The sequence below is a fragment of the Gadus macrocephalus genome, chromosome 4, assembly GCF_031168955.1.
Source record: "Gadus macrocephalus chromosome 4, ASM3116895v1".
Classification (NCBI taxonomy): domain Eukaryota; kingdom Metazoa; phylum Chordata; class Actinopteri; order Gadiformes; family Gadidae; genus Gadus; species Gadus macrocephalus.
Genome location: NC_082385.1, coordinates 8,027,002 through 8,051,158, shown reverse-complemented (window position 1 = coordinate 8,051,158; position 24,157 = coordinate 8,027,002). Strand labels below are relative to the sequence as shown.

The window sequence follows — 24,157 nt, the reverse complement described above, 5'->3', positions numbered from 1 at the left end:
GTGTGTGTGTGTGTGTGTGTGTGTGTGTGTGTGTGTGTGTGTGTGTGTGTGTGTGTGTGTGTGTGTGTGTGTGTGTGTGTGTGTGTGTGTGTGTGTGTGTGTGTGTGTGTGTGTGTGTGTGTGTGTGTGTGTGTGTGTGTGTGTGTGTGTGTGTGTGTGTGTGTTTAGTGTATGTGTATGTGTGTTATATCATACAGGCTGCATCAGCAAACGTGCTGACACTCGACGCCGACATTCATTTATAAACGTCGTGCTTTTCGGGAACGCCCGAATGTCTCATCTTCAGCCGTCCTCAGGTGGATGACCAGGGTGTGTGGTTCAGTGTGTGGAGCGGTCCGTTCAGAGTTAATGCTTTGTTTTGTGTCCATTCGAACCAGGTCCTGTTCCAGGAGAAGCCTGACCATCCTACCAGGATGGCGCCGTGTTGGCCAACCGCCGCATGCGTCTGAAAGGAAAGGTGAACAAACAAGGAAATGCAGAAGGTTTAGCTCAATGCGTTTCAGTAGCATCTTTCTGAGAATACCTTGATCAATGCGCTTTTGTTAAATCACCACAAATATTATATTTATATATTTTTTAATATTAAGTACAGTATAATCTTGTTCAACTCAACCGTATCCAAAGGTATTTGAGAACATTCAGAGTTCATGAATGATCATCTAAAAAAACCTTGACAATTTAAGATCTATAATTTGAGTGTAGTTTATTAGATATGTTACAGCCATTTGTCAGATATTAGTCCGTTTTAAATGCTCTGTGAAATGGCTTTTGTGGTTGACTGCGCACCAGCCTCTTTTTGAGAAAATTCATGGACCATTCCCAGCTTATTTCCAACCATCAGGGCATCTTTTCCCTGATTGGGTAGGGAATCCCTCTTGCCCACCTAGACATAGGTGCGTGGAAACAACAATACTCGATGGCTGAGAAACATAGCCATTGTGCCATTGTCTTCCCTCTTTCCATCACTCAAATCTGAAACTACAGCAGTTTTAAGTGAATCGACCTTAGACTGACCATTACATCAACACGGGAGTCATACCTTGTGTTCCTGTCTTGGTCTCGGATCTTCTTCTCCATTTCTGCATCAGTCAGGGTCTCGAGCAGCGGGCACCACTGGTCGGCGTCCCCTGTGTTGCGTATAGCGATCTCCACAGTAGGCAGTGGGTTCTCACTGTGGGAGGAGACCATAGGACAACTAGCAGATCAGATTCCATAGTCCGGTACAAAACTCAGGCCTTGCTGAATATATAAAATACATTCAAATGTTTCTTCTATTATGCTTGCACAGAGAATACCGTTATTCACAACTTGAAAAAAGTAATATTACAGGGTTTTTGTTTTGACCAACCGATGACTTACATAGATTACAGACAACTATTTGCCGCTTGTTAAACTTCAATGTGTCCCCAAACAGTCAGACTCATCCTAACATGACCATACTCGTAGGCAGGTTAAGACTAGTTGTTTCTTTCACTCTATTGTGTCAGTTTCGTTAATCATTAGCAGAGTTAGTTGGCAAATGACAAAAGGCGTTAAGGGGACAGCCGTCGCAGCCTTATAGTCAGGCAAAAAGTGCTTCATTTCTGTATATAAACTTTGAGCGGGCCAGTAAAACAAAAATAATGCGGGGACTGTGCAGTGCAGAAAAAATAAAAAATAAGATGAAAGATAGAATTGTAAAAGTACTTCCCAGGGCAGTTGGTAAAAGAGGATGGCAGAGGACTAAACTTTTGGGGTACGGGGTAGGGAGGGGGTTCAAGTAATCGTAAGCATATTGACCTGAAATCGGACCTAAAAAGGAACAAGGGTGGAAAGAGAAAGCAAAACAAAACATATTAGCAACATAAGAAGCAGTGGAGGAGGTGATGTCTTGAATGTTTACTGTTAATGTTCCATTTGTTATTCACCAGCCATTTCTGTTAAATAAAAAGTGTTAAAAGACTCTCCCAAAGATCTATCAGTTCGAGGAGGTCAGTATTTGTACAAACCACTAGATGGAAATCATTGTAGGGTAAACAAGCTTTTGTGTTTAATTAAATTAAATTAAATATAATTGCAGTAAAGCTTCTAGTGTGGTTGTGGCTATTCGTTTACCATGTACAGTCTTTTTCTTTTTTTTTTAAAGCTTGGCTCAACAACGATTAGATTCCTTGCTAAACAATCTTTTTAATTAAAGGGTTAATAAACATTTCAGTAACTCCAACAAGCTCCATGCTAAAAATATTACACGCATTTCCTTCCAATTGAGTTGCAGGACTGGAAACATTTTTGGGGAAAACACTAGCTTTGGAACTTGCACATGTGAAACTAAACAGCTATGGCAAGACAATGGTTTAGTATACAGTCCGAGTAGAGTTCTACACACAATTCCAAAATGCACTCCCTGACGCACCAGTTACCCATAACACACTAGAAAGATATTGACATCGCCTTTAGTAACCAGTTACACACCCTCTAGAAAGATAAGAGTGACCATACCTTTATTAACCAGTTAAACACCCTCTAGAAAGATAAGAGTGACCGTACCTTTATTAACCAGTTACACACCCTCTAGAAAGATAAGAGTGACCGTACCTTAATTAACCAGTTAAACACCCTCTAGAAAGATAAGACAGAGAGTCTTACCTGAAGGCGTACGTCCTCTGGTGCCAGCTGAGCTGACCTCGGATGCTGTAGGCGATGGTGGTGACAAACTCTCCACCAAGACCCAGCTCCGAGCACAGCTTTAGGGCAAAGGTTTCGGGGGAGTTGTCCCTCTCGGACATGTCCCACTCGAACTGGTCCACCAGAGAGATGTTCCCCACGTGGATGTTCAGCTGTCATCAAAAGATTTGAATTAAATATAGAAATTAAAATAAAACACAATGTAGATGACCACTGCCGGACAGATCTGATTCTTTTTTGATGATCCAATTCCATTTTTACATCTGATCTAAATAATAGTCCAGCCCATCTTAATTCTATAGGTCTTAATCACAGTTCAAAGTATCAAAGGGGATATATCAGAGCACGGAAAACCTTTTTCCTAACTATCAAGGAAGCCAAAAGAGCAGAGAAAGGACACATGGATGGATTGCATGGATCCCACCTTGCATGGACCATTATTTGGCCCATTAGAAGAGTCTAAACTTAGATCAAACTTAGACTAAAAGTCTAAGTTACCGATAGTTTATTTTGTTGACCGAGCTCGGTCAACAACATAAACTATCGGTAACTTAGACTAAAAGGCTAAGTTACCGACAGTTTATGTTGTTGACCGAGTTCAATCCACCTGGTGGAGTGGAGGAGGTGTCGGCTCATAGTGACTAACAACTTAACACTGTGACTGAGGTTACTGGGCGGGTAATGGGCGGGTAGTGACCTTGATGATGACCCTCTGGTCGGCCTGCTCCTCCAGGAGGCTGTCTGTGGGGTAGGACTCGATCTGCTGCCGGATGGCTGAGGCGATGGCCGGAACGAAGGCCAGGGGGTTCAGGTCCAGGTCGTCACACAGAATCTCTGCAAACATCTCCGGGGTCATCAGCTTTTCTAGAGGACAAGGGAAAAAAGGAAGATTTAAAGAACAATATAAAATTGTAATAATATTTTAAATTATAATAACATAGTTAGGGTTAATTATTATAAATTAAAATATGTTTTATAATAATAAAAAGCGGAGTTACGCGTCTTGTCTAGGGTCACAGTATTCATTACCATTCATGTTCCATGTGAAAGCGTCTCTGAGCTTCTGCCCGTCGATTTCCATGTCCAGACGAATGGGGACCAGCACCTCAGACTGAGATGCATTCTCGTGGATCACCGCAGGATCGTGGTCATCGAAGCTTCAAGAGGAGCGGGCGAGTTAGCGACAACAAACGCTCAATGTAATCTAATGTACTGAGAAATGACTTTCTGTATTATACACACACAGCACAATTGTTGTTTTCGTCAATAACTTCCAGTCAAAACTCTAGACTCTCATTCTAAGCCTCATGGCGTATGAATGCTCTCATCTATTTATTGTTTTTGTTACAATACCAGAATTTATAACCCAGTAATACTAGCCCTATTTAGGCCATTTTAGGTAAACCTTAGACCTGCCCTAGGTCATCAAAAACTATAAGTAAGTATTGAAATCTTCCTCCACCAATTTGGCCCGTGGAGAAACGCAGAGGGAATATCTCTATGTACCGGTAAGCCATGATGGAAGGGAAATTCCAGGGAGCTAACCCTTTTACAGAGACAAGCGGCTCAAAGCAGTGGATAGGTTGCTGCAGACGGTACTTAGTGCAGGTCTAACTAGCATAACTCTTGTAAAACCACCTCAGGCCATGAGCACTGATGCATTGTCATCAGCAGACTGGCAGAGCGAGAACAAAGGACTTTCCATTAGGTTTCCAATACGCTTCCAGGGGATTCCTGTACATTTGACTTCCTCACCATAGGGGGAAGGTCCTCTTCTTGTCCCGACCCATGCGGTTGCGGTTGATGGTGGTGGAGCACGGCACGGCGTCCAAGTGGTGGGAGCTGTTGGGTAGAGTGGGAACCCACTGGCTGCTCCGCTTTGCCTTCTGTTCCCTAGTACACCACATCACAGGGAAGACATCACTCATTGTTGGTACGCCAACTACGTAGACAATCAAATTTGTAGTGACCGAGGTTAGATTACGGTTACAGTTTGCTACTGGAATTGAGGGTTAGTAATAATAGAGTAATAGATTAAAATAAACAATATCTTTACAGTATGATCTATTGTCGTGATAAATTGATAATAAGTTGAGTATTTTAATGAAATATACAAGGCAGCCCTTTGCTTCATCACAAAGATGATAGGCTTTTTTTAAAGGCACCCAGTGCAACTTTATGTAAACATTCAATGAAAAATAAACATTCAATTTCTAGTCTTTTTTACACGTAGTAAGTTTCAATAACTCCATACCATTACATATCGACATTCAAGGAGCCAAGATGAGACGTCGTTGTGTGGTGAGAACTGATAGAAAATCGTAAACAACAACAATCGCCGGTGGGGAGAAGCCATTTTTCCATTGACTGGAAGCCTACTTTATTTATTGTAGGTTACAAAAAATAAAGAAAATGGCGGCATTGTTGTTGTTATCGATTTTGTATCAGTTCTCACCACACAACGACGTCTCATCTTTGCTGCTTAAATGTCGGTATGTAATGGTATGGAGTTATTGAAACTTACTACGTGTAAAAAAGACTAGAAATTGAATGTTTATTTTTAAGCCTCGAAAGTTGCACTGGGTGCCTTTAAGGTTTGACAGAACACATTTAATTAAATGTAATCGATTTGAATGGGAAGGTTTTGCATACCGTGAAAATAAATGTCTCCCTGGCACTTATGTGACAATATGAATACGAGTTAGTATTTCTGTGATTTAGTGTACCTATGCAGACATTTGGTGCATCCAAATAACAGCATACTAGAAAAAAAGAGTAGTTACCGGAGGTAGGCTGGGGGTTCCGTGTTGATGGATATAGCTTTATATTTTTCATCGTTACCCTCGAAGATCTCCTCACACTCTGATGCCTTGAGCAGAGTCACACTTGTAGCTGGAAATCATACAGAGAGTCAGCATCATTATATGAAAGAATTTATAGCATATATAGCGAGCATAAATATTGCTAGCATATTTGTCAATCTAAATATGCTAGCCTTGGGAGACTCAGTTTCTGTCTGCAAACCAGTCTCCCCTCGAGCCTGTTGAGGTGGGCGGGAATGGGGAGGGAGTTTCAGGTCATGACGAGTGCCGTAGTATGCTGACTTTTAAACACAATGGATGTGCACAAGGAAAGTGTCAACATCGACAGAGCAATCCGACATGTTTTATTTAAAAATAGACAGAATAAGGATGTTAAAGAGAGCCAAATCATTACTTGATTATGTCATCTGATTTGCTGTGCTTATGACATATGGCCAAGTCCATGTGTGGAAATAATAGTCCAAGTCCAATATCAGTCCAACTAAGGCCGGACTGATATTCATTGCTTGGGAAACGCAAAAGTGAATATCTGAATAGTCTCATGAGGCTACAATTAGGCACCATGAGCAGGTAGAGACTGAATAATCCACACATTTTTCACACTTAATTTAGATATCAATGAACTGACCATGAGATGAAGCTACGATCTTCTTCCTCTCCTCAACGGATGCCAGCCTCCTCCATAGTGATGGGTACCTTTTGTAAAGTGAGCCTCTGAACATACGCAAATAGTTCCCCACCTAGATAGGCAAACGAAGCAAGATGACAACCAATTGGGTCATTAAATCAGAGTAACATTTTGCATAAATCGCATACAATTGCATACATTTACGCATTGACAATAATAGTTTCCTACTATTGTGCATTTTCTCGCTGATCCGTCATTTTAACCTACGATTTTTCTCAATGCCTAGTGTGTTTGTGTTTCTGGCTTTCTATCGTTTGCGCAAGTCGCCAATAAACCGCAAGTAGGACCAGACAGGTGTACGTGAAGGCGCTAAAAGGTGCACAGGGAGGTTTTATCTGGTGCATCCAGATTATTTCATTGAAACCGAGTATTAATGTTGATACACCTGCAACCGGTGACAAGTCTCAATATGGTTTAATATAAAAGAACGCGCATGTCTGAATTCAAATGTTGATCAAAACCTTGACATAAACTGTAGGGTAGACCAGGCTGACAAGAACATGCATGCAAATCCTGGGTCGTTCTGAAAGTATGCAAGTAATATGAAAGCATGTAAAACATAGTTTGCATTCCCTTTTCTCCACCCGCCCAGTTATATACGATGCAATAAATCACAATAAAGAATAATATATAAATAGCTAAATCGTGGTATGACAGATGGTTGTGATACTGGTTATGTTGTGATAAAGTGGTCTAAAAGTCTGTATTAGATCCAAATCCATGGCCCACCAAAATCATTTCTGCAGTACAATTAATGCAAAAATCCATATATTTTGAATTTGTACCCATTATACATCTACGAAGATTTGAATGCCACGTTTTACACATAAACTCATCATAGCAATTTCAAGAGGTCCCGTTGTCTATGCAAGTTATTAACGTCACACGTAAACCCTCTTTTATATTTAGCAACATTTACAAATCTAAGTTTGTGTTTATTCGTCATACTCGTTTTTGCAACGATGTTGACTGGGACCATGGAGTCAACAATATATGGTCTGGTCTGTTAGCCGCTAGCGGTAATTCAGAAGAGCAAACGCTTAGCGAAATACCTGCAACCGTTTCATACGTACCTCCGAACCAACCATGTAAAAATCCCCATCCTGTTCAAGCTGAAATTTGATAGGCTTCTGGCCAAATGTTTTACTCAATGCCAATTGCATCCTTTTTTCCAGTTGCTAACAAGCTTGAAAGAAACCAAATAACCCCCCTACAAAGGAAATCAACTAGATTCAAATTTCCGGGTACCGATATACGTCATCAACCTGGCGCACAGTTTTTGCGTCATGAGTAGAAATAAATAATGTAAACCATTTTTATTAAGTTTCCCCTTTGTTTGCGGTTATGAAGGGTTGACGGAATCAACGTTCGCTTAAAGATTATTTCAGAATTTTGTTTTAACCTAACGCCACCCCACACACACAAAACCATAATGGAAAGCATTTTTTTATGGGTTTTAGAACAAATCATATATATATACACAATAAAAAAATAAACATTCGCAACACAGGGTTCACAAATTCTGGAAAATGCAACCATTTTTTGGGGAAACTCAGTCAGGCATCTTGATTCATTTTTTTTCATGGGGCTGAAGTAGGTAACAATATACACCTTGTGTATAATATCCTCGGAATACACAAGCAGGTCACAATCAAGTGTAAATGGTAGAAGAAAAATATTATACACAAACATTAAGACACACATTACCCTGAATCAATTTAACAAGATCATCTGCAGTCTTCAATCTCATGCACACATGGATTATATATACTGGTATACTAAAACAAAAGATTAACCCAACCCGACTATGAATTTGCCACTCACGCATTTATTTTTTTGGATAATAAAAAGGGAAAAAAACACTTGTTATGATTGAAATAATTCAAATATAATCTACGGTTGTCTTGTCAATCGTTAAAAAAAAAAGTTTTCATGAGACAAGCATCAACAATGCATAAAGATCCATGATAAACAGTCCTTGGGAGTTTCTCTTTAAATAGTCTTTTTTTTTTTTTTTTGCAACAATCTCGCATCAACACGAGTTTTTCCAGGTATGGTAAGTCATATACAAAAACGACAACATCTTACCTCCCACTTCTTAAGTTTGGCATTAATTGTCCGGAACAAAAAGAAACATGTCTAAGACAGAACATGTTTGTCCCCTTCATCGTTCACTGAAGGAATGTCCATATGAGTGACCTGTCTGGCTGGCATTACTGATCCCCCAGATGCTGTCCCTCCCCCCAGGCAAACCCTCCTGGGCGTTCCTCAGGGAGGGGGTTGTAGTTTGCGTCCTCCTCCGGTGTGTCAAAAAGCATCTTTCTGCATCACAAAAAAAATAAGATGTTTTTAAGAATAAAAAAATGTCTTGGCAACTACCACATAGCAGCCTTGTGATGGTGGTGTGAGACAGACAGACAAATAGCTCTTTGATTATATTTGACTACAGTAAATGGGCGAAGACGTTCAGGACTCACATGAGTGAGGGGGTCCTGAGCCACCGGCCTCCCCCGGGCTGGTTAGGGAACACATCCTCCAGGAAGAAGTACACATGGCCAACCGCAATCCCTGAGGGTATCGCAAGGAGAGCAGAAATGTAACCTCAAATGTATGTTTTAACAAAACCCCTTTTTCTCAGATGATCAACCGTGTGTGTGGCTGATATAGTACAAAATGTATAAATAAAGTGTGAAATATAATGTACCTAATAGATCCACAATGATGGAGTTGCCCAGCAACAGAGAGAATCCCATCAGCACCCAGGGTAGGAAGGGTGCTTGGAAGTTGAGCAGACCAAAGAAGTTCATGCGCACGTTTGGGTTACGTCGACTCCAGACATAAACCAGCATGATGGTGAAAGCCTGGCCCAGGAACACCAGACTGACAAAAATGCCAAATATCTGAGCACTGATTTAAGAGTCAAAACATACAGTACAGTAAAATCATTTATCATCTGTATTATAAAATATGGTTAATTTCAGAAAGAAATCACCCTTAAGGAAAGCATGCAAATGAAAATAAGAAGCAAATAGTTAAACTCGTATGTAAATAATAAATAAGCTCATATATTGATGTACTGGAACTGGCACTTAAAGGATACAGTCATCAGGAGTCCACCGAAGAGGAACATGAAGACAAAGTCAGCGGTGCGTCCTCTGAACGAGCCCTCCTCCAGCATACGACAGTATCTGTACCTGGGATTCAATGATTAAGGCCATCTGGTTCGAGTTCATCTGAAACTGCTACATCTGCTACAACAATCATACAAAGGCCTTCTTAAATACACATTTAGGTAAGGATACAAAAAAATCATATTGAACAGGAAGTTGAAGCCGACTGGACCGAAAAAGAGGAAGTTGGTTATTAATCTCCATACCTGCAAAAGAAAAAAGGCACATTACAATTCAAGAAAACACACAGTGAAGAAAAAAGCAAGAATAGTAAAATGCTGATTATAATAATTCCATATACATTCTCAAACTGCCCATAAGGCCAAGCGCACACTACAGGACTTGCTCTGTCAGCTGGAACTGTTCTCTGACGCAAGGTGCGTTTATTTTGGTCCTGAACGAGTCCGGACCTCGTTGGGGATGCCCCGGATCATTTCAAGATATTTTGAATAAGCATAGAGTAACACAAACCCAACGAAAATACAAAAACAATGTTGGGGAAGAAATCGCCAGATCTAATTTTGACAAAGTTTGGACCTAGCAACCAATAGAGGCGCTACTTTTGCTCTGATAGCAGTTTGGGTAGAAGTGCTATACATTATTCTATGATTAGCCTACACCATTAACTTTGATGAGAATGTGGCTTGGATGGGCTGAAGATTTAAAAGTCATGAGCTTGACAAAACACAAAAGACAACTGATGCAAACAAATTTAACAGAGGGTTAGGGTTGAGGGTTAACATGTGTAACAGCACACAGACATAAGATGGAAAAATAAAGAGCAAAATATCTTACCTGGTAATTCCTTAAAATCAAATCTGGATTGAAATATAGTTGAAAAGGTGTGATGAGTTCAAGTTGCTGAAAGAGAATTCAGAGTAAAAGATTAAACAAAAATACTGCCAATCTATGCATTTTGGTTTAAACTGCAATATGATAACGCAATTTGACAGACAAGTTAATATGCAGCGAAAATTGGGATACAAATATCCAATCCTCAAACTCCTAAGAGTCAAGCAAACAGAAGAGGTAGCTCAAAGTAGATTATTGTAAATGTATTTGATCATTCAGACCTCAAATGAAGGGACGAAATTATTCAGACGTGAACTAGACAAGATGATATTTATACGAGAACTGTTTACTTGTTACAAGAACAATTTACCCTCATTAATATTTTCATTAATTCTAAAGTCTACAGAAACTACATTTTAATATTGAAAGATACATCACATCCAAGCAAGGGGGCATGTGAAATTATTAATGTGAAAAAACGAAAGCAATAACTAACGGAAAAAAACGTGTTACACTAGTTTCACAAACAGGTCACAACTCAGTTTGTAAAGTATGAGCCATGAACACAAGTGGTCCCATTAACCAAGGATATTTGGGTTTGGTGCTGAAGCGAAAACAAATACAATAATAACCTGACGACGAATGAGTATGATTGTGTGTGAATTCTGTACTTTCAATATTTACTTGCTAGCCTGTCTACTCCTGACACGTACCTTCACAGATACGCTACCTCTAGCCAGCGCTAAAGAACCGTACAATTAATTATTTAAAAGGCCTCCGTCTAATTCGGTTGAACTTTTGAAAAAGGATCTTACCACTGCAGCCGTTGTCAGGACACATGCCGTTGTATATGCCCTGGTTACGACAGGAATTTGAAAATATTCCTGCTGTAGAGTCTGGTAAGCCATTTTGGACGGAGTGAGGACTTCCGGCTCCTTCTGGACACGTCATCCAGGAAAGCGATGCAAAATGACAAATGCAAAAAAAAAGAGAAAAAAGGGGCGGAGTCACATGAGAGAAAGCAATTAAATAACTAAATGAACTAGAGAGGTTGGAAATATGTTTTAGTAAAGCCACATAGTTTAAGACGTAAAGAATTGTTAAATGGCTTAAATCAAGTGATGGGAAAGGGGTGGGGGTCAATAACCTACTTCTCCCTATGGGGGTAGGTTCCATATATCTATATATAGAAACCTATATCATGGAACCTATATGCAGGAAATGCATTTTTCTATTTTTTTTATACACTATCCGCACCGCCTCCTCCATCACCACGTGGAGCGCTGCTGCCCCCTTCAGGGACAAAGGCGTACTGCAGCACATTGCTATGAAGAAACGGAAATTGACTGCAGCTTGTCACCCCTCCAGGACCTCTACCCCCACCAGGACCTCTGCCCCCTCCAGGACCTCTGCCCCCTCCTGGACCTCTGCCCCCTCCTGGACCTCTGCCCCCTCCAGGACCGTCTATCCCTCCAGGACCGTCTATCCCTCCAGGACCTTTACCCCCTCCAGGACATTTGCCCCCTCCAGGACCGTCTATCCCCCATGACCCTCTATCCCCCCAGGACCCTCTATCCCCCAGGACTCTCTATCCCCCCAGGACTCTCTATCCCCCCAGGACTCTCTATCCCCCCAGGAATCTCTATCCCTCCTGGACCCTCTATTCCTCCTGGGGCTCAACCCCCTCCAGGACTCTCTATCCCTCCAGGACTCTCTATCCCTCCAGGCCCCCTCTATCCCCCGAGGACCCTCTATCCCCCGAGGACCCTCTATTCCTTCAGGCGCCCCCCCCCCCCCTCCAGGACCCTCACCCCAGGACCTTCCGACCCTACCTTTAAAACCTTCCCTTCCTTTAGGCCCTCCTCTTATTTTAGGACCTACTATACCTCCCGGACCCCCTATAGTTTGACGAAAAATAGTGCGTTAGATAAGGATTTGGTTTATTAGTGTGTGATTAGTGGTGTCATAACTACAACAAACAAATAGCAAATTAAAAACAACTGAATACATTTTCTTTATCGACCGCTATTGTAGTAGTGTATGTATATTATTACTATTTGCATCATTACATAATTCTCTGATTTTAAATCAAAGGCCTATACTAAAACAGTAAATCTACCGACCGGGTCCTTATGCACCTGCGTCTGATGAACGTTAGGTCCGCTCACTAAATGATTGGCTGCGGTTCCACTATAGGCGGTACTTTGTCTTGGTTGCGAGAGCATGATTAGGCAACGCATCTAGCCGTCAACACACAAGTGTACCTGCCTGACACTTCCTGCTGCTGTTGCTATAACCTATATTGTTTCGGGTTTTTTTTCAGCTGGATTTTCTGAATATCTCTGCCACATTCGTATGAGTATATCTGATGTTTTGTACACGCTTTGCATCTCCCCTGGTGAAAACGTTGCGACCTTGGCTTCATGTTCGTCTTAAAGGAATAACCAACCTGGGATCGTAAATCATTGCAGGGACAGAACAGAGACTACAGCGAGTGTAGTAGTGCGTTCGCTCGGATTGATTTGTCTACGCTGATACGTGGCCAGCAGCACCCGCATCATTAGGTATGGACAACCACATCCATGTACGACCCTTGCCTTGGTCGTATTTTTTTCGCGTTTCATTACGGACATAACTGAGGGCCAATTGCGTTCAACGCGTTGTCATAAGGTGCTTTACGTCGTGACGGGAGCTATTGCAGGGTAGCTACGAGGTGATAACGAGAGGGTGTGTGTGTATGTGTGGTGTATGTTTGGAGGTGATAAAAAAAGCTAGTGTATGCGGCAGTCGATTGTGTGATCGCAGACAATATGACTGAAACCTGCATGTAGGACGAGTGTACAGGCTATGTAGTGTGTGTATATTTTTGCGGCCTAATGTTGGGTTGTCTTGCACTGTTACGTCCGTTTAGGGTTTTCCCTATTCATAATTAGGCTATTCGTTTAAGTCGTTATCCTTCGCACACATTCATTTGGCTTAACCGTCAACGCTCATATGCCGTGCCGCTTTCGAGATTTCTGTTTTCGAATAATCATTTAGTCAGTGACTGTGTGATATGAGGGCCTGGAAATAATACACTGTTTAGTCTGTCAGCTGTCATCATGTTTAGTCTAGATGTCGATTATAGACTAGGTCTACATGACTGCAGTAAATATTCAGAAACGAGATTATGTAAACACTAGGTATGGAAAAGGAGGTTATTTCCACTGGCTGTGTAGTGTTGCTTTTGCTTTCTATTTTGGTGTGTGTGTGTGTGTGTGTGTGTGTGTGTGTGTGTGTGTGTGTGATCTTAAATGGGTGCCCTTAGGGATCTCTACACAATATTTCCTTTCAGAATAGACTTCTCACATCTTCTCTAAAACATCTTAGGCTGGTAATGTACAATATTTCTGAATGATGTGACATATCCACTAGCCTTATCATAGTGGGAAGGCTAAGTTTCTCTTTCTAATTAAAGGTGTGTAACTATCCAACATTACAATGGGTTTCGATGTCTTTGATGGTGACATCTAGATCAAAGCTGCTAATTTCTGACTAGATACCAGGCGAGGGAATCCAGTGCCCAACATGATGAGACTCGCACATTTGAGTAACAATTGCATATAGAGCCCCTTACAAAAGAGGATCGATTGACCCCTATTTGCAAAGAATAGGCCTATATTCAGGGAGGGAAGGACTTTGTGACATCACAAATTGAGGTCCATCTCCCAAATGTATGTTGATAGTTGTGATGTCCCAAATTGATAGATAGTCAATGTCAATGCAAGCCATTTGAAAAACACAGCTGAAGCCCTATAACACAGCTAAAGGGCTTGCATGTCAGAATGCATTATGGTATTTTTTGTGAACAAATCGTTAATATACAGTAACATACCAAAATGAATTCCTATGCTCCTGCTGAAAAAATGGTCCCGTTTTGCAAGCTCTATGGACAGGGATGAGTTTGACTATCACAAGGAAAGGACTCTTCCTGGACCAATGTATGCCATTTGGTGGAAACTTTAAAGGATCAATAACCTTTGAGTTCAAAGTAGTCCTTCTAACCCCTAAACCACTGTTTTTAGTTACTCACAGACAGACCACATTTTCGGGGGAACTGCTGTGCAGAACGAGTAGAAGTTGTTTTTTTTAAAGCCCGATTTTCCAGACCGATCCACTGAAGATTTGCTATTTGAATTGACATTGAATGAGCCACAAAAAAAACGATTTGCTTCACGCTGGCTGAAAGGTCGCCTCGGTCCGAGCTTGTGGACCTTTGAAACGTGTGCGTCATACAGGCTGCAGTAGGGTCGGCCAACGCTGATCTCAGAATCATCTGTTTCTGAGGGGTGTTTTCATCCATTTTCTTCTTTTGATTGATATTGCTATAGTCAGGAAATTAAGATATGGATACCCAATTTCATATTGGCCTACTGCCAATTCAGTATTTAAATATGTTTCATTGTAGGGAAGATCAGAATATTTATTTTGTGTACCGACCGACTACATTTGTTGTATAGACACATATCAAAGTTAAAGCAGCCATTTTGGAAGACCCTTATGCCTCAGAAACACATTTTCTAAATATGCATTATATATGATGATCATGATAATAACATGGCAGAACAGACTTCTCTTGTTGCATCTCTTAATGTAACATGGCATTGGAGATGGGGCTGAAGAGAATACACATTGGTCAAATGTATGTTTCTCTAGACTTTCTTCGAAAGTGTCCATTGTTCAGTGTATCTAGAATGTAAAGCTGGAGGATGGAGGAGGAAAAAAATTGCGATAGCAACCCAGACTTAAAACATCCACACCTGTGCAGATGATGATAAAATATCATGTCACACTGGGACTTGCAACACGCACGCTTATTCTTTGAGCAAATTTAAAGATTTTTCTCCCTCCCTGCGTTTTCCACCATTGCATTAAGTGCCCTTTTGATTGACAGGCGAGATGGATTCCTCTAACCAATCAGGAGGAGACGCCCTGAGGTATATCTGGGATTCTCGCATACTGGTAGGCTGCGAATGTTAGGGGATTGAGGGCTGTGCCTTTCGGCAGGGAGGGCCTAGCCCCTACTCTTTTAATCATTTTCTGATTATATGAAAAAGTTACATAAAAAATAAAATTAAAATAAAAAATATTTTTTTTTCAATCATTTTCTGATGTTTGATATTGGGACTTTCATGGTGACTTGGCCCCTCACTTTACTATCAGAGGACCCGATCCTCTCAACTTTGTGGTCCTTCTACATGACCTTATTTCCTGTTTTATACGACTATGTTCTTTCAGTTTCGGAGTGATTTCTGATGGTTTACTCCTGTCTCTCCAGGCATGGGTGGTTGGTCATGTGTGCCGTCGAGCTAAGGGCCTCGGCTGCCCCCCCCAGTGAGCCTGGACGGTCCCTCTGTGAGCATGTATCGCAGGAACGGGCTCTCCGATGGCACCAGCATCAACTCGGTCACGTCAGAGGTGAGCGGGTCGCCTTTTTGGACAGCTGTGTGTGCTCAAATTGTGCAATCTGTTTAATGTTGCATCGTTCCAAACTCCGCTTCCAATGTCTTTTGTTTGTAATTTCCTGTAAACTGCTCTCTTGTGGGAAACCATTTGGTTTTAGTCATGCTTGTTTATATGGTTATTTTGAAGCATCTTTTCTTTGCCATGTTTATTTTATTTTTTTCCTTTTTTATTTTATTTTGAAACTTGACTCGTTTCGAAGATGGACCAGGAGGGAGACAGTTTTTGTGTGTTTGGTTCAGGGTGGGATTCTATCTTTAGAGGAAATGCAACCAAAATGAAATATTATCCCTGGTATCAGCATTATCGGTTTTGATTTGAGAAAAGCGCCCTAAAGTTGGGTATTTTTCCTGTTAACTGAATCATTGGGAAGTTGAGCTGTTGGTCAGAAACCCTCGGGCTGTTTGGGTCTCATCTTTGGTTATTTCTTCCAAATGCAGGCCAGCAGCAGCTCTGATTCGCTGGACGGCTCTTGCGTCGACTATGCCAAGAGCTACGACGCGGTTGTGTTTGATGTCTTGAAGGTGACGCCGGAGGAATTTGCCGTGAGTACAGTTCAATATGCTGGCGGTTTATGGACATGTAGTTGGATGATTTGAATGTTCTGTCCTTTATTTTGTCTTTGACCGTCTTTATTTGTTGTTCTAGAGCCAAATCACCCTCATGGATGCTCCAGTATTTAAAGCCATACAGCCAGAGGTAAGGGGGTACTCTTATTCTGAAAGTATATTATAATTTTTAAGTATAATATATTCTGTGTGTGTATTTATTATAATGAAGAAATGAGTGATTGAAAACTATGTTGGATTTAAAGTCGCTTGGTCAAAGCTTGCATACTGTATATTGTGTACATGTGTTTTCTCTGAATGGATAACGAGTTGAGCCGTGTTGAGAACTTGTTGATCACCATTGATATGGTGAGTGATAAAATGTAAAGTGTTGAATTTGATTACAGCATTCAGTTCTTTGATGAGACATGTTCATGGGGACATAAGCATGGTCAGATCTCTGAACAGCAGCAAAGATGACCATATTTACACTGTTTGCAAGGCTGTCTGTACCTAAGCCAAGAGTAGTCTGATTAATACTGGAATTGCTTTGTTTTTGCAGGAGCTGTCAAGCTGTGGTTGGAACAGGAAGGAGAAGCACAGTTTGGCCCCCAACGTGGTAGCTTTTACACGCAGGTTTAATCAGGTAGGCCCTTATAGAGTGGACATGCATTGGCGTCAATTGCATGTCTTTTCATGAATCCTAGACAGATATGCCCTGATGGTGCTGTGGTCAGATTGTCTACTACTGCCAGCAGAAAGGTACTGGGTACAATCCCCAAGGGATGCAACCAACCTGTAGGAAATCCTTGAGCAAGATGCCCCAACTTCTACCTGCTCCTCAGTTCAGAAGTCGGTTTCGATCAAGGAGTCTGCTAAATAATAAAATAGTAAATCTTGCTGAACTGTTAAATAAGAACTGTAAGGTTGACCCCTACACAATCCTGCCTTATCAACCCCGGCAAAACCAACCAAGAATGATTTGAACTAATCGCCAATCGCCTGAAGTGTGTAATAGTTTGCATTTGCACCTCGCCGACTGACACGTACCCTCAAACCTTTGACTGTGTGGGGCTCTTGTTCACATCCCATATTCAAAAAGTCGTTCAGTATACTGGCATGTTTTCAAATGGATGTCAGCGTTTTTCATTCTCATCTCCTCTGGTTGATCCCTAGGTAAGCTTCTGGCTGGTGAGGGAGCTTTTGACCGCCCGGACCCTGAGAATCCGTGCAGAAATCCTGGGTCATTTTGTCAAAATTGCCAAGGTGAGTTTCACAAAGTGTACCAAGTAATGTTTTTAGTTGGGCCCTCTTCACAGGGTTCCTGTTCAGGTTCGGTCTGATTCTAAATGGTGTGTGCAACACAGGTTTTGAGAATGCAATTCACCGGGACTGCTCTTTAAACTTGGGGGTGAGGTAAATACGAGTATGTGGTAGGGCTGTGCGATCAATCAAATTTTGATCTCAATATAAATTTTTGCGTTAAACGATCTCCAAACGAATATAACTGTTTTTTTAGAACAGCTGGATACATATTAGTACATTATTTTCGAATGTAGAAAAACATAGAAAATGTATTTGTTTAATGGGAGATTTCGGTTAAATCGTTTTTTTGGAGAGAAATGCTGAATAATTGTAAACATGTTTTTAAACACAAAAATAATCGTGATTTCGATTTTTTCCATAATCGCGCAGCCCTAGTATGTGGGTAGATAGTTTATTGACAGGTCACTGGACCAGCTCACACACGTGCGGTTTGTTTCTGTCTGAAGCACCCTATGATGACCAGTTGAATTGAGTGCTGCTCAGTCTGAGTGGTGTGATCAACGATAAACAGAGTGCAGTACAGTTACTACGATGGGCCTGTTATGTATAACGCTGACAGGAGTTTCCTTGTCGTGCCTGCTTGGGCATTCAATACAAATGCGCATTATCCCTCACAATCTCTGCATGTCCTGTTTCGAACTGGTTAGTCTTGTAATAAACAGAGCAGTCTGTGTAAACGTACCATTTTCGATCTTGTGTGGTATGTGCTGGGCCTTGAGTGAAGATGCTGATGAGTCAAGTGAAACTCAGCAAGTCTCCTCACAAGAGGTTTTACTTTGCGCCACAGACGAGTTTCCCGCTCTCCTTTTGTAGAAATAAAAGTTGAGGGTTAATTCTTTGCCAGTCATTGCAATATACCCTAGTAAATGACCGCCCCAGGTCTCTCTGGCAAACACCGCTCTGGAAATAGGCGGACGCCAAAGTTCTTTCAGAATATAGTGGTTAAAAAATGTTGTGTTACTGGTTTTTGTTTTCGGGTATATTTGATGCCTTATTTCTATTTCAATTTTTTTTTTGGCCAGTTGAAAAAAGTTGCATCGTCTTCATTGCGTGTTCTTCGCTTTTATTCATCACAGAAACTTTTGGAGCTGAACAACCTCCACGCTCTGGTGTCTGTGGTGTCGGCCTTGCAGAGTGCCCCTATCTTCAGACTGAGCAAAACCTGGGCGGTAAGAGCCATGAGGCGGACCTCTTCGTGTGCCACTTTCATTCAACTCACTGCGTTGGTGGGCAGTCAGTGTCCATAGCAGGCCATCTCAACACTCTTCAATGTGTCCACCCCCAGACTTTTGTCAATGACTGAAATGAATTTATCAATAATAATAATAATATATTTTCAATACTTCATCTATAAAATCTTACTTACTGTGTTCTGCTCGGATTGTTACGATGCAGAGCAAAATGTTGAGTGGTAGTTAATATTGTAGCATAATGGAGTGGCTGGGGGGGGTCGTTGCAGGACCTAAAGGTTATAGGTTAGATTCCCCCCCCCCCAGTCTACCTGCTGTAGGCATCCTTGAGCAAGGTAACCCCAAACCCCGTCCCTGCTCTGTAGGCTTGCACATTATGCATCACTGCAAGACACTTTGGATAAAAGCGTCTGACGAAATGACCGAATGAGTAACAAAATGGACATGGATTAATAAAGTTGTCATGATCCCAATTTAGCAAATACGAGTGCAGTTTTGTCTAATTTTGAAAGATTTCGGCTTGAATACTGTACTGATTTTCTGCTGCATCATTGTGTCACAGAATAACCTTCACTTTAAAAGCCATAAAACCAACATGTTATGAGTCACACATAAATATGCAGTGAACGCCTTACACAACATCAGCTTTATATTAATAATTGAGGCGCTGCAGAGTGGAAAACCATGTCCCATTAGAGCTAAATGTGTCTTCGATGTCGTAGACTGTTCCAGACTGTTCCTTTGTTTAGTTTACTTGTGCGTAATATACATTCCTTTCTGCTCCCGTTTTTTGTTCCTCTAGTTGATCAGTCGGAAAGACAAGGCCACCTTTGACAAGCTCAACTACCTGACCTCAAAGGAGGAGAACTACACCTGCATGAGGGAATACATCCGGTCCCTCAAGATGGTGCCCTGTATTCCTTACCTTGGTAGGACTGCCTCACGTCCACAGAGTCACACGGGACCCAGGATTATTTCCACTCAATTTTAAAAGAAATAGTTTAGTTTATTATACCATTCTATTGATATCTATCTATTGATGCACTAAGACACATCAGTGGTTTTATAAGAAAATGAATGTATTTACAACATGTCAAAATTAACTGTACCATTCCTATCATTGTCTAATGTCCACCTTTTTTATTTGTTTTAATGCATCATTCAAAACACACCTTTTCTTAAAATGCTTTAAACATCTTTCTAAAAAGAACGATGTACCCCCCCCCCCCCCCGACAGGCATTTACCTGTTAGACATGATCTACATCGACTCCGCCTACCCTGCCTCTGGAAGCATCATCGAGACAGAGCAGCGCACCAACCAGATGAACAATCTCTTGAGGGTCATCTCGGACCTTCAGATGTCATGTAAATATGGTAAGCGGCATTCAGAGTCAAAGGTTGGGTAATCCCAAAATTCTCTTTTTTCACTTGGAAACCTTTTGGGTCTCCCGAAGTGTTGGTGATGATTTTAGTGTTCTTTTGCAGTGAAAAGTATAAAGTTGTACCACGAGGGGAATTTATCTGTAATATAGGGCCTGCTTCTTAGGTCTTACAATGTAAATCCATTTTATGTATATTAAAAGAAAATCTGTTTTTACATTACATAAAACTCTTCCATCCAGGTTTCCACCTAACAAGTTGCATCCCTTCTGTTAGGGAATCCAAAGTGACTTTATTTCCTGCTCTCTGATCAGATCACCTGGGGACGCTCCCACACATCCACAAGTATCTGATGTCTGTCCGCTACATTGAGGAGCTGCAGAAGTTTGTTGAGGACGACAATTTCAAGTAGGAACCCCCTAAACATCTGAAACACATGGGAGTTTGTTTAGCCTCATCTCCTGCATATTAGTTTTCATGCAAGAGCAGCTCAATAGGTTGCCGACAACTCCTACTGTGAAGGGCTAGAAAGCAAAATATTGTTCACTTGCCTGAACAACTATTAGGAAAGATCTTCATGAGATTCCTTCAGTTAATAGTTGTATAACATACTTCATGAAACCATATTGGAGACTATTGTAGGACCATTGGATACAATACCACTGATGCATCTGATATAGGCTGGATAAAACTGTCTGGTCCAAAGTATCTACTGGTAACACTGATCCAGGTCTTTCTGTGTTGCAGGCTGTCTCTGAAGATTGAGCCAGGCAACAGTTCTCCTCGAATCGCTTCTTCTAAAGAGGACCTAGCAGGTAGGATTCACCATTCAATGGCAAACTGGGGCGGGATTATGAGGGACTCTATTTATATAGAGTTGAGTTTAAATAATATATAATTTCTATCTCCTTATTATATATGCACAAATGGAACATGATCGAATCCCTTTTAAATCCACCTCCAGCTCCATGTAATACGTTTAAGTAGAAATGCAATGGAGTACAGAATAATTCAGATTGTATGCAAGTAGATAGGTCAAAGGTGCGTATGGAAATTGACATAACTTGCATGAAGCTCGTGTTCAAATGCTGTATACACAGTCGGCTAGGTGCCCCAAGTGTGTGTCGTGGCTCACCAGTCTCTCTGCGCTGTCCCAGGTCTGTCCGAGGTCTCTGCCTCCGTGAGGTACAGCCGACGGCCCACCTGCCCCGACGCCTCGGTGGGGGTCCACGACGTCCACACGCCGCCTCCCTCCCACCACAGGAAGAGCCATAGCCTGGGGAATAAGTGAGTCCCTGGGGCGGACCCCACCAGCACCCCCCCCCCCTCCTCCTCCTCCTCTCTCTGACCGTGGCCCGTGGTGCACGGGATGGTTCATCAACGGAACCGACCTTTTTCCACAGGGGTGTCGTCGCAGGGAACAACACAGGGGTCGCTCTGAACACTCATTATGGATCTGCTCTTGTAGACTAAACTAGGGAGGAGAAGATACTCCAGCTCCGATATAAACATGTCTGGGGCGGAGCTTGCGGATGAGTCCCTGAAGAATTTAGGGGAAAAAACTGCGGTCGTCCTATGATGGCGTCTCTGTGGAAAGGGTCTATTGGTCTGCATGAATTTGATGGGACACAGTGCTACAAATGATAGTCAAGCGTTTTCACGTTGATCCCAGTAACTCGTAACGGACTTCCGGAGGCATTGTGATGATGTGTTGTTAACGTTTATATTAACGTTTTAAATCCATCCATGTCCCCCTCCTGCAGCATGATGTGTCAGTACGGCATGTCGGAGAGCAAGAGCGCCACCTTCTCCACGGGGAAGGCCAGACACCTGCTGGACGACAGCTTCCTGGAGTCCCAGAGTCCGGTCCGGACCGACCCGCACAGCACGTCCGTGTCCAACGGCCTGTCTTTAGGTAGGTCCTGCAGCAAACCGACGCTCCACTAGTTTGACCTGTGAGTCATGTTCACTAGAATGACCGATTCCCTGGTGGTCGAACAGAACATGCTTTTACTTTAAACGGGGGTTTCACTTTGAGTTTATTGGCTTTTTTGGGGGGTTTTGGGTGGCAGCATCTGCAATCTTCGCAGTGTCTGAATGAAAATAATCTGATCCATAAGACTTTTCTTTTGAAAAACGATGCTGACTAGCAAAAGCATCGATGCTGAAACTTCGTGCCTTGCTCATCGGTTTATTCGGTGTGCAATTTGAGAAATGGGGAATAGTGAACTATTTGTTGTGCCCTAATGGAAAACCAGTAACCTGACAGGAGTAACCATCTTCTCCTCATTGTCTGCTCGCTAGGGAGCAGTGAGAGCTCCCTTGGAGAAGAGCAATCACCCGGGATGGAAAGGTAAGAACATAAACCACGCAATCCCAGCTGCTTACTAATCCCTTAATTCTGACACACATATACCCTGCAGAGTTTAGTTTCGTCCACGGTTTGTTTTAGAGAGCAGTTGTATTCATATAGGGCTGCAACTCATGTTTATTTTTGGTGGCAAGTTATTACTCTGAAGATTATTGCAAGTTACAGCCCTAACAGTCGAGCAGATAAGTGCTACAATCTTTCAATTTGTGATACAAGCGTGAAAATTGGCAGAAACAGACATTTGAGATTTCAAATATCTGAACATTTTCTTGTCAAGTGAGCCATGGAGACTGCTTATGTCAATTTTCATGCTTGTATCAACAACTGAAAGATTCTGACGAAAATAAGCACATAGCCGCTCCCCTATAAAGTGGACTCCTGCACAGAAGAACCAGGTCACAGCGCTTTTATCACGATGATGTAAATACACAAAACAACCAGATACATTCACTTTGCTGCATCCAATGGTTATTTGTACAGCCAACTCTAATCACATCTATCCATGATTATTGTGGTTGATTTAAGTGTATACAGATATTGGATGAAGCATTGCTAAAATAAATTCTCGAAGAGGCTCACTATTCATGAAAAGTCCACTAAAGTGCCACAAAATGAACCGAAATGATTTCTTCTGACGGAATCTGAAGAGAAGTGGGTTCCTCATTGTAAAGCCTTGCGCGTTAAAGTCCGCTTCACCTAAAGTGAGTTGTATGTTCTTGTTGTTTTTTGGTGTTTAGTGGCATTGTGTGTAGCATGAGAAGAAGTGATTCCCTGTGATCTTTGTAATACTTGTCGTTTCCATCACATAAAAGCATTGTATCTGAGGAGCAAAAAGGAGTCTTTAACAATATTAATCATTGTTGGACAGGACCGGCCTCATTGCCCTTTCTTTTTTACTTTTGGAAACCTTAAAGTGGGAGATCCATAGAAAAGCTTCTTCGTCCGCAGCTCTGCTCACACTGACTGTGCCACTCTGTGACAACAGGGGCCGTATGTATGCCACCTTAGGCCCCAACTGGAGGGTTCCGCACCGCAACTCTCCCCGGAGCTGCAGCTATGTTTACAGGTACATCGCAGCGGCCCCGGGGCCCTGCACACACACCAACACTCGGCCGCTGAGGTTTAGACCTCGACTCGATCCGTCAGGCCTTTGACCTCGACCCAGAATGAGCCTCTCTGCATGCGCAGCTTCCTTCGAGCCGCACGGGCAATCGTCAACGCATGCTGGTGGGGGTGGGGGGAAACCTGCTTTACTGTCCGCTGCTCTGTGAACATGGCTATCGTCCACTCACTATATACACCTTTTATTTCTTTAGAAGATGGTTTACTGTATTGATTTCCTCGGGTTGTTAACAACCCGAGGAAATCTTCATTGTTGTTAACAATGGGTGTTGAGATGGAGCCCCAGATTAGCCTCATAGTAGAGTTGTAATGTATGTCACGGGACACGGGGCAACATGTCCGGTGAACATCGTATCGATTTGCAAAGCGTAGGACCATGTTCGACATGGACATGTTGTCTACGATATTCAAATCATTACGATTCCTGACGTTTTGATTGAAATATTGATTACGCAACGTCATTAAGTATAGTTCATTTGTTTTTTGTTTTTTTATTTATTTTCACTGAAAATAATTAAAGATGGATCTACACGTAAAGACGGTAAGCTGAACAGAATCTCCTGTGCTTTGCTCTCTTGGTC

At 41.9% G+C, this 24,157-nt stretch overlaps 3 protein-coding genes across 8 annotated transcripts in view; 1 reads left to right on the top strand and 2 right to left on the bottom strand.

Annotated features, from left to right (window-relative positions):
* Positions 1 to 77: 77 nt before the first annotated feature.
* LOC132455856 (SWI/SNF-related matrix-associated actin-dependent regulator of chromatin subfamily B member 1-like) lies at positions 78 to 7,448 on the bottom strand. Of its 3 annotated transcripts, XM_060049893.1 has the most exons (10): positions 7,248 to 7,448; positions 6,115 to 6,226; positions 5,448 to 5,556; positions 4,420 to 4,557; positions 3,694 to 3,821; positions 3,362 to 3,528; positions 2,626 to 2,816; positions 1,780 to 1,791; positions 1,040 to 1,171; positions 78 to 445 (listed from the first exon to the last, which is right to left on the bottom strand). In XM_060049893.1, the coding sequence occupies exons 1-10, from the start codon at positions 7,335 to 7,337 to the stop codon at positions 406 to 408; spliced, it is 1,119 nt and encodes a 372-aa protein (XP_059905876.1). In that variant the 5' UTR covers positions 7,338 to 7,448; the 3' UTR covers positions 78 to 405. The 3 variants fall into 3 exon arrangements, with proteins under 3 accessions (XP_059905876.1, XP_059905877.1, XP_059905878.1); XM_060049894.1 differs by lacking the exon at positions 1,780 to 1,791; XM_060049895.1 differs by lacking the exons at positions 78 to 445; positions 1,780 to 1,791 and having other exon boundaries at positions 1,044 to 1,173; positions 2,616 to 2,816; positions 7,248 to 7,446.
* Positions 7,449 to 7,982: 534 nt separating this feature from the next.
* derl2 (derlin 2) lies at positions 7,983 to 11,074 on the bottom strand. Its single transcript, XM_060049899.1, has 7 exons — positions 10,952 to 11,074; positions 10,140 to 10,205; positions 9,477 to 9,550; positions 9,275 to 9,368; positions 8,879 to 9,074; positions 8,652 to 8,742; positions 7,983 to 8,496 (listed from the first exon to the last, which is right to left on the bottom strand). Exons 1-7 carry the CDS (start codon positions 11,042 to 11,044, stop codon positions 8,388 to 8,390), a joined length of 723 nt encoding a protein of 240 aa, XP_059905882.1. The 5' UTR covers positions 11,045 to 11,074; the 3' UTR covers positions 7,983 to 8,387.
* A 1,178-nt stretch (positions 11,075 to 12,252) lies between these two features.
* ralgps1 (Ral GEF with PH domain and SH3 binding motif 1) overlaps positions 12,253 to 24,157 on the top strand; it is a 16,352-nt gene continuing 4,447 nt past the window's right edge. The window contains exons 1-15 of one of the 4 annotated variants that reach the window (XM_060049880.1): positions 12,254 to 12,849; positions 15,454 to 15,593; positions 16,079 to 16,183; positions 16,287 to 16,337; positions 16,749 to 16,832; positions 17,363 to 17,452; positions 18,589 to 18,681; positions 19,505 to 19,631; positions 19,940 to 20,077; positions 20,398 to 20,491; positions 20,831 to 20,898; positions 21,241 to 21,370; positions 21,847 to 21,998; positions 22,388 to 22,436; positions 23,440 to 23,520. In XM_060049880.1, coding sequence (XP_059905863.1) covers positions 15,537 to 15,593; positions 16,079 to 16,183; positions 16,287 to 16,337; positions 16,749 to 16,832; positions 17,363 to 17,452; positions 18,589 to 18,681; positions 19,505 to 19,631; positions 19,940 to 20,077; positions 20,398 to 20,491; positions 20,831 to 20,898; positions 21,241 to 21,370; positions 21,847 to 21,998; positions 22,388 to 22,436; positions 23,440 to 23,520 — 1,319 coding nt within the window. In that variant the 5' untranslated portion in view covers positions 12,254 to 12,849; positions 15,454 to 15,536. Of the gene's footprint in view, positions 15,113 to 15,453; positions 15,594 to 16,078; positions 16,184 to 16,286; positions 16,338 to 16,748; positions 16,833 to 17,362; positions 17,453 to 18,588; positions 18,682 to 19,504; positions 19,632 to 19,939; positions 20,078 to 20,397; positions 20,492 to 20,830; positions 20,899 to 21,240; positions 21,371 to 21,846; positions 21,999 to 22,387; positions 22,437 to 23,439; positions 23,521 to 24,157 lie in introns of all 4 variants that reach the window. The other 3 variants (XM_060049879.1, XM_060049878.1, XM_060049881.1) reach the window with 3 other exon arrangements.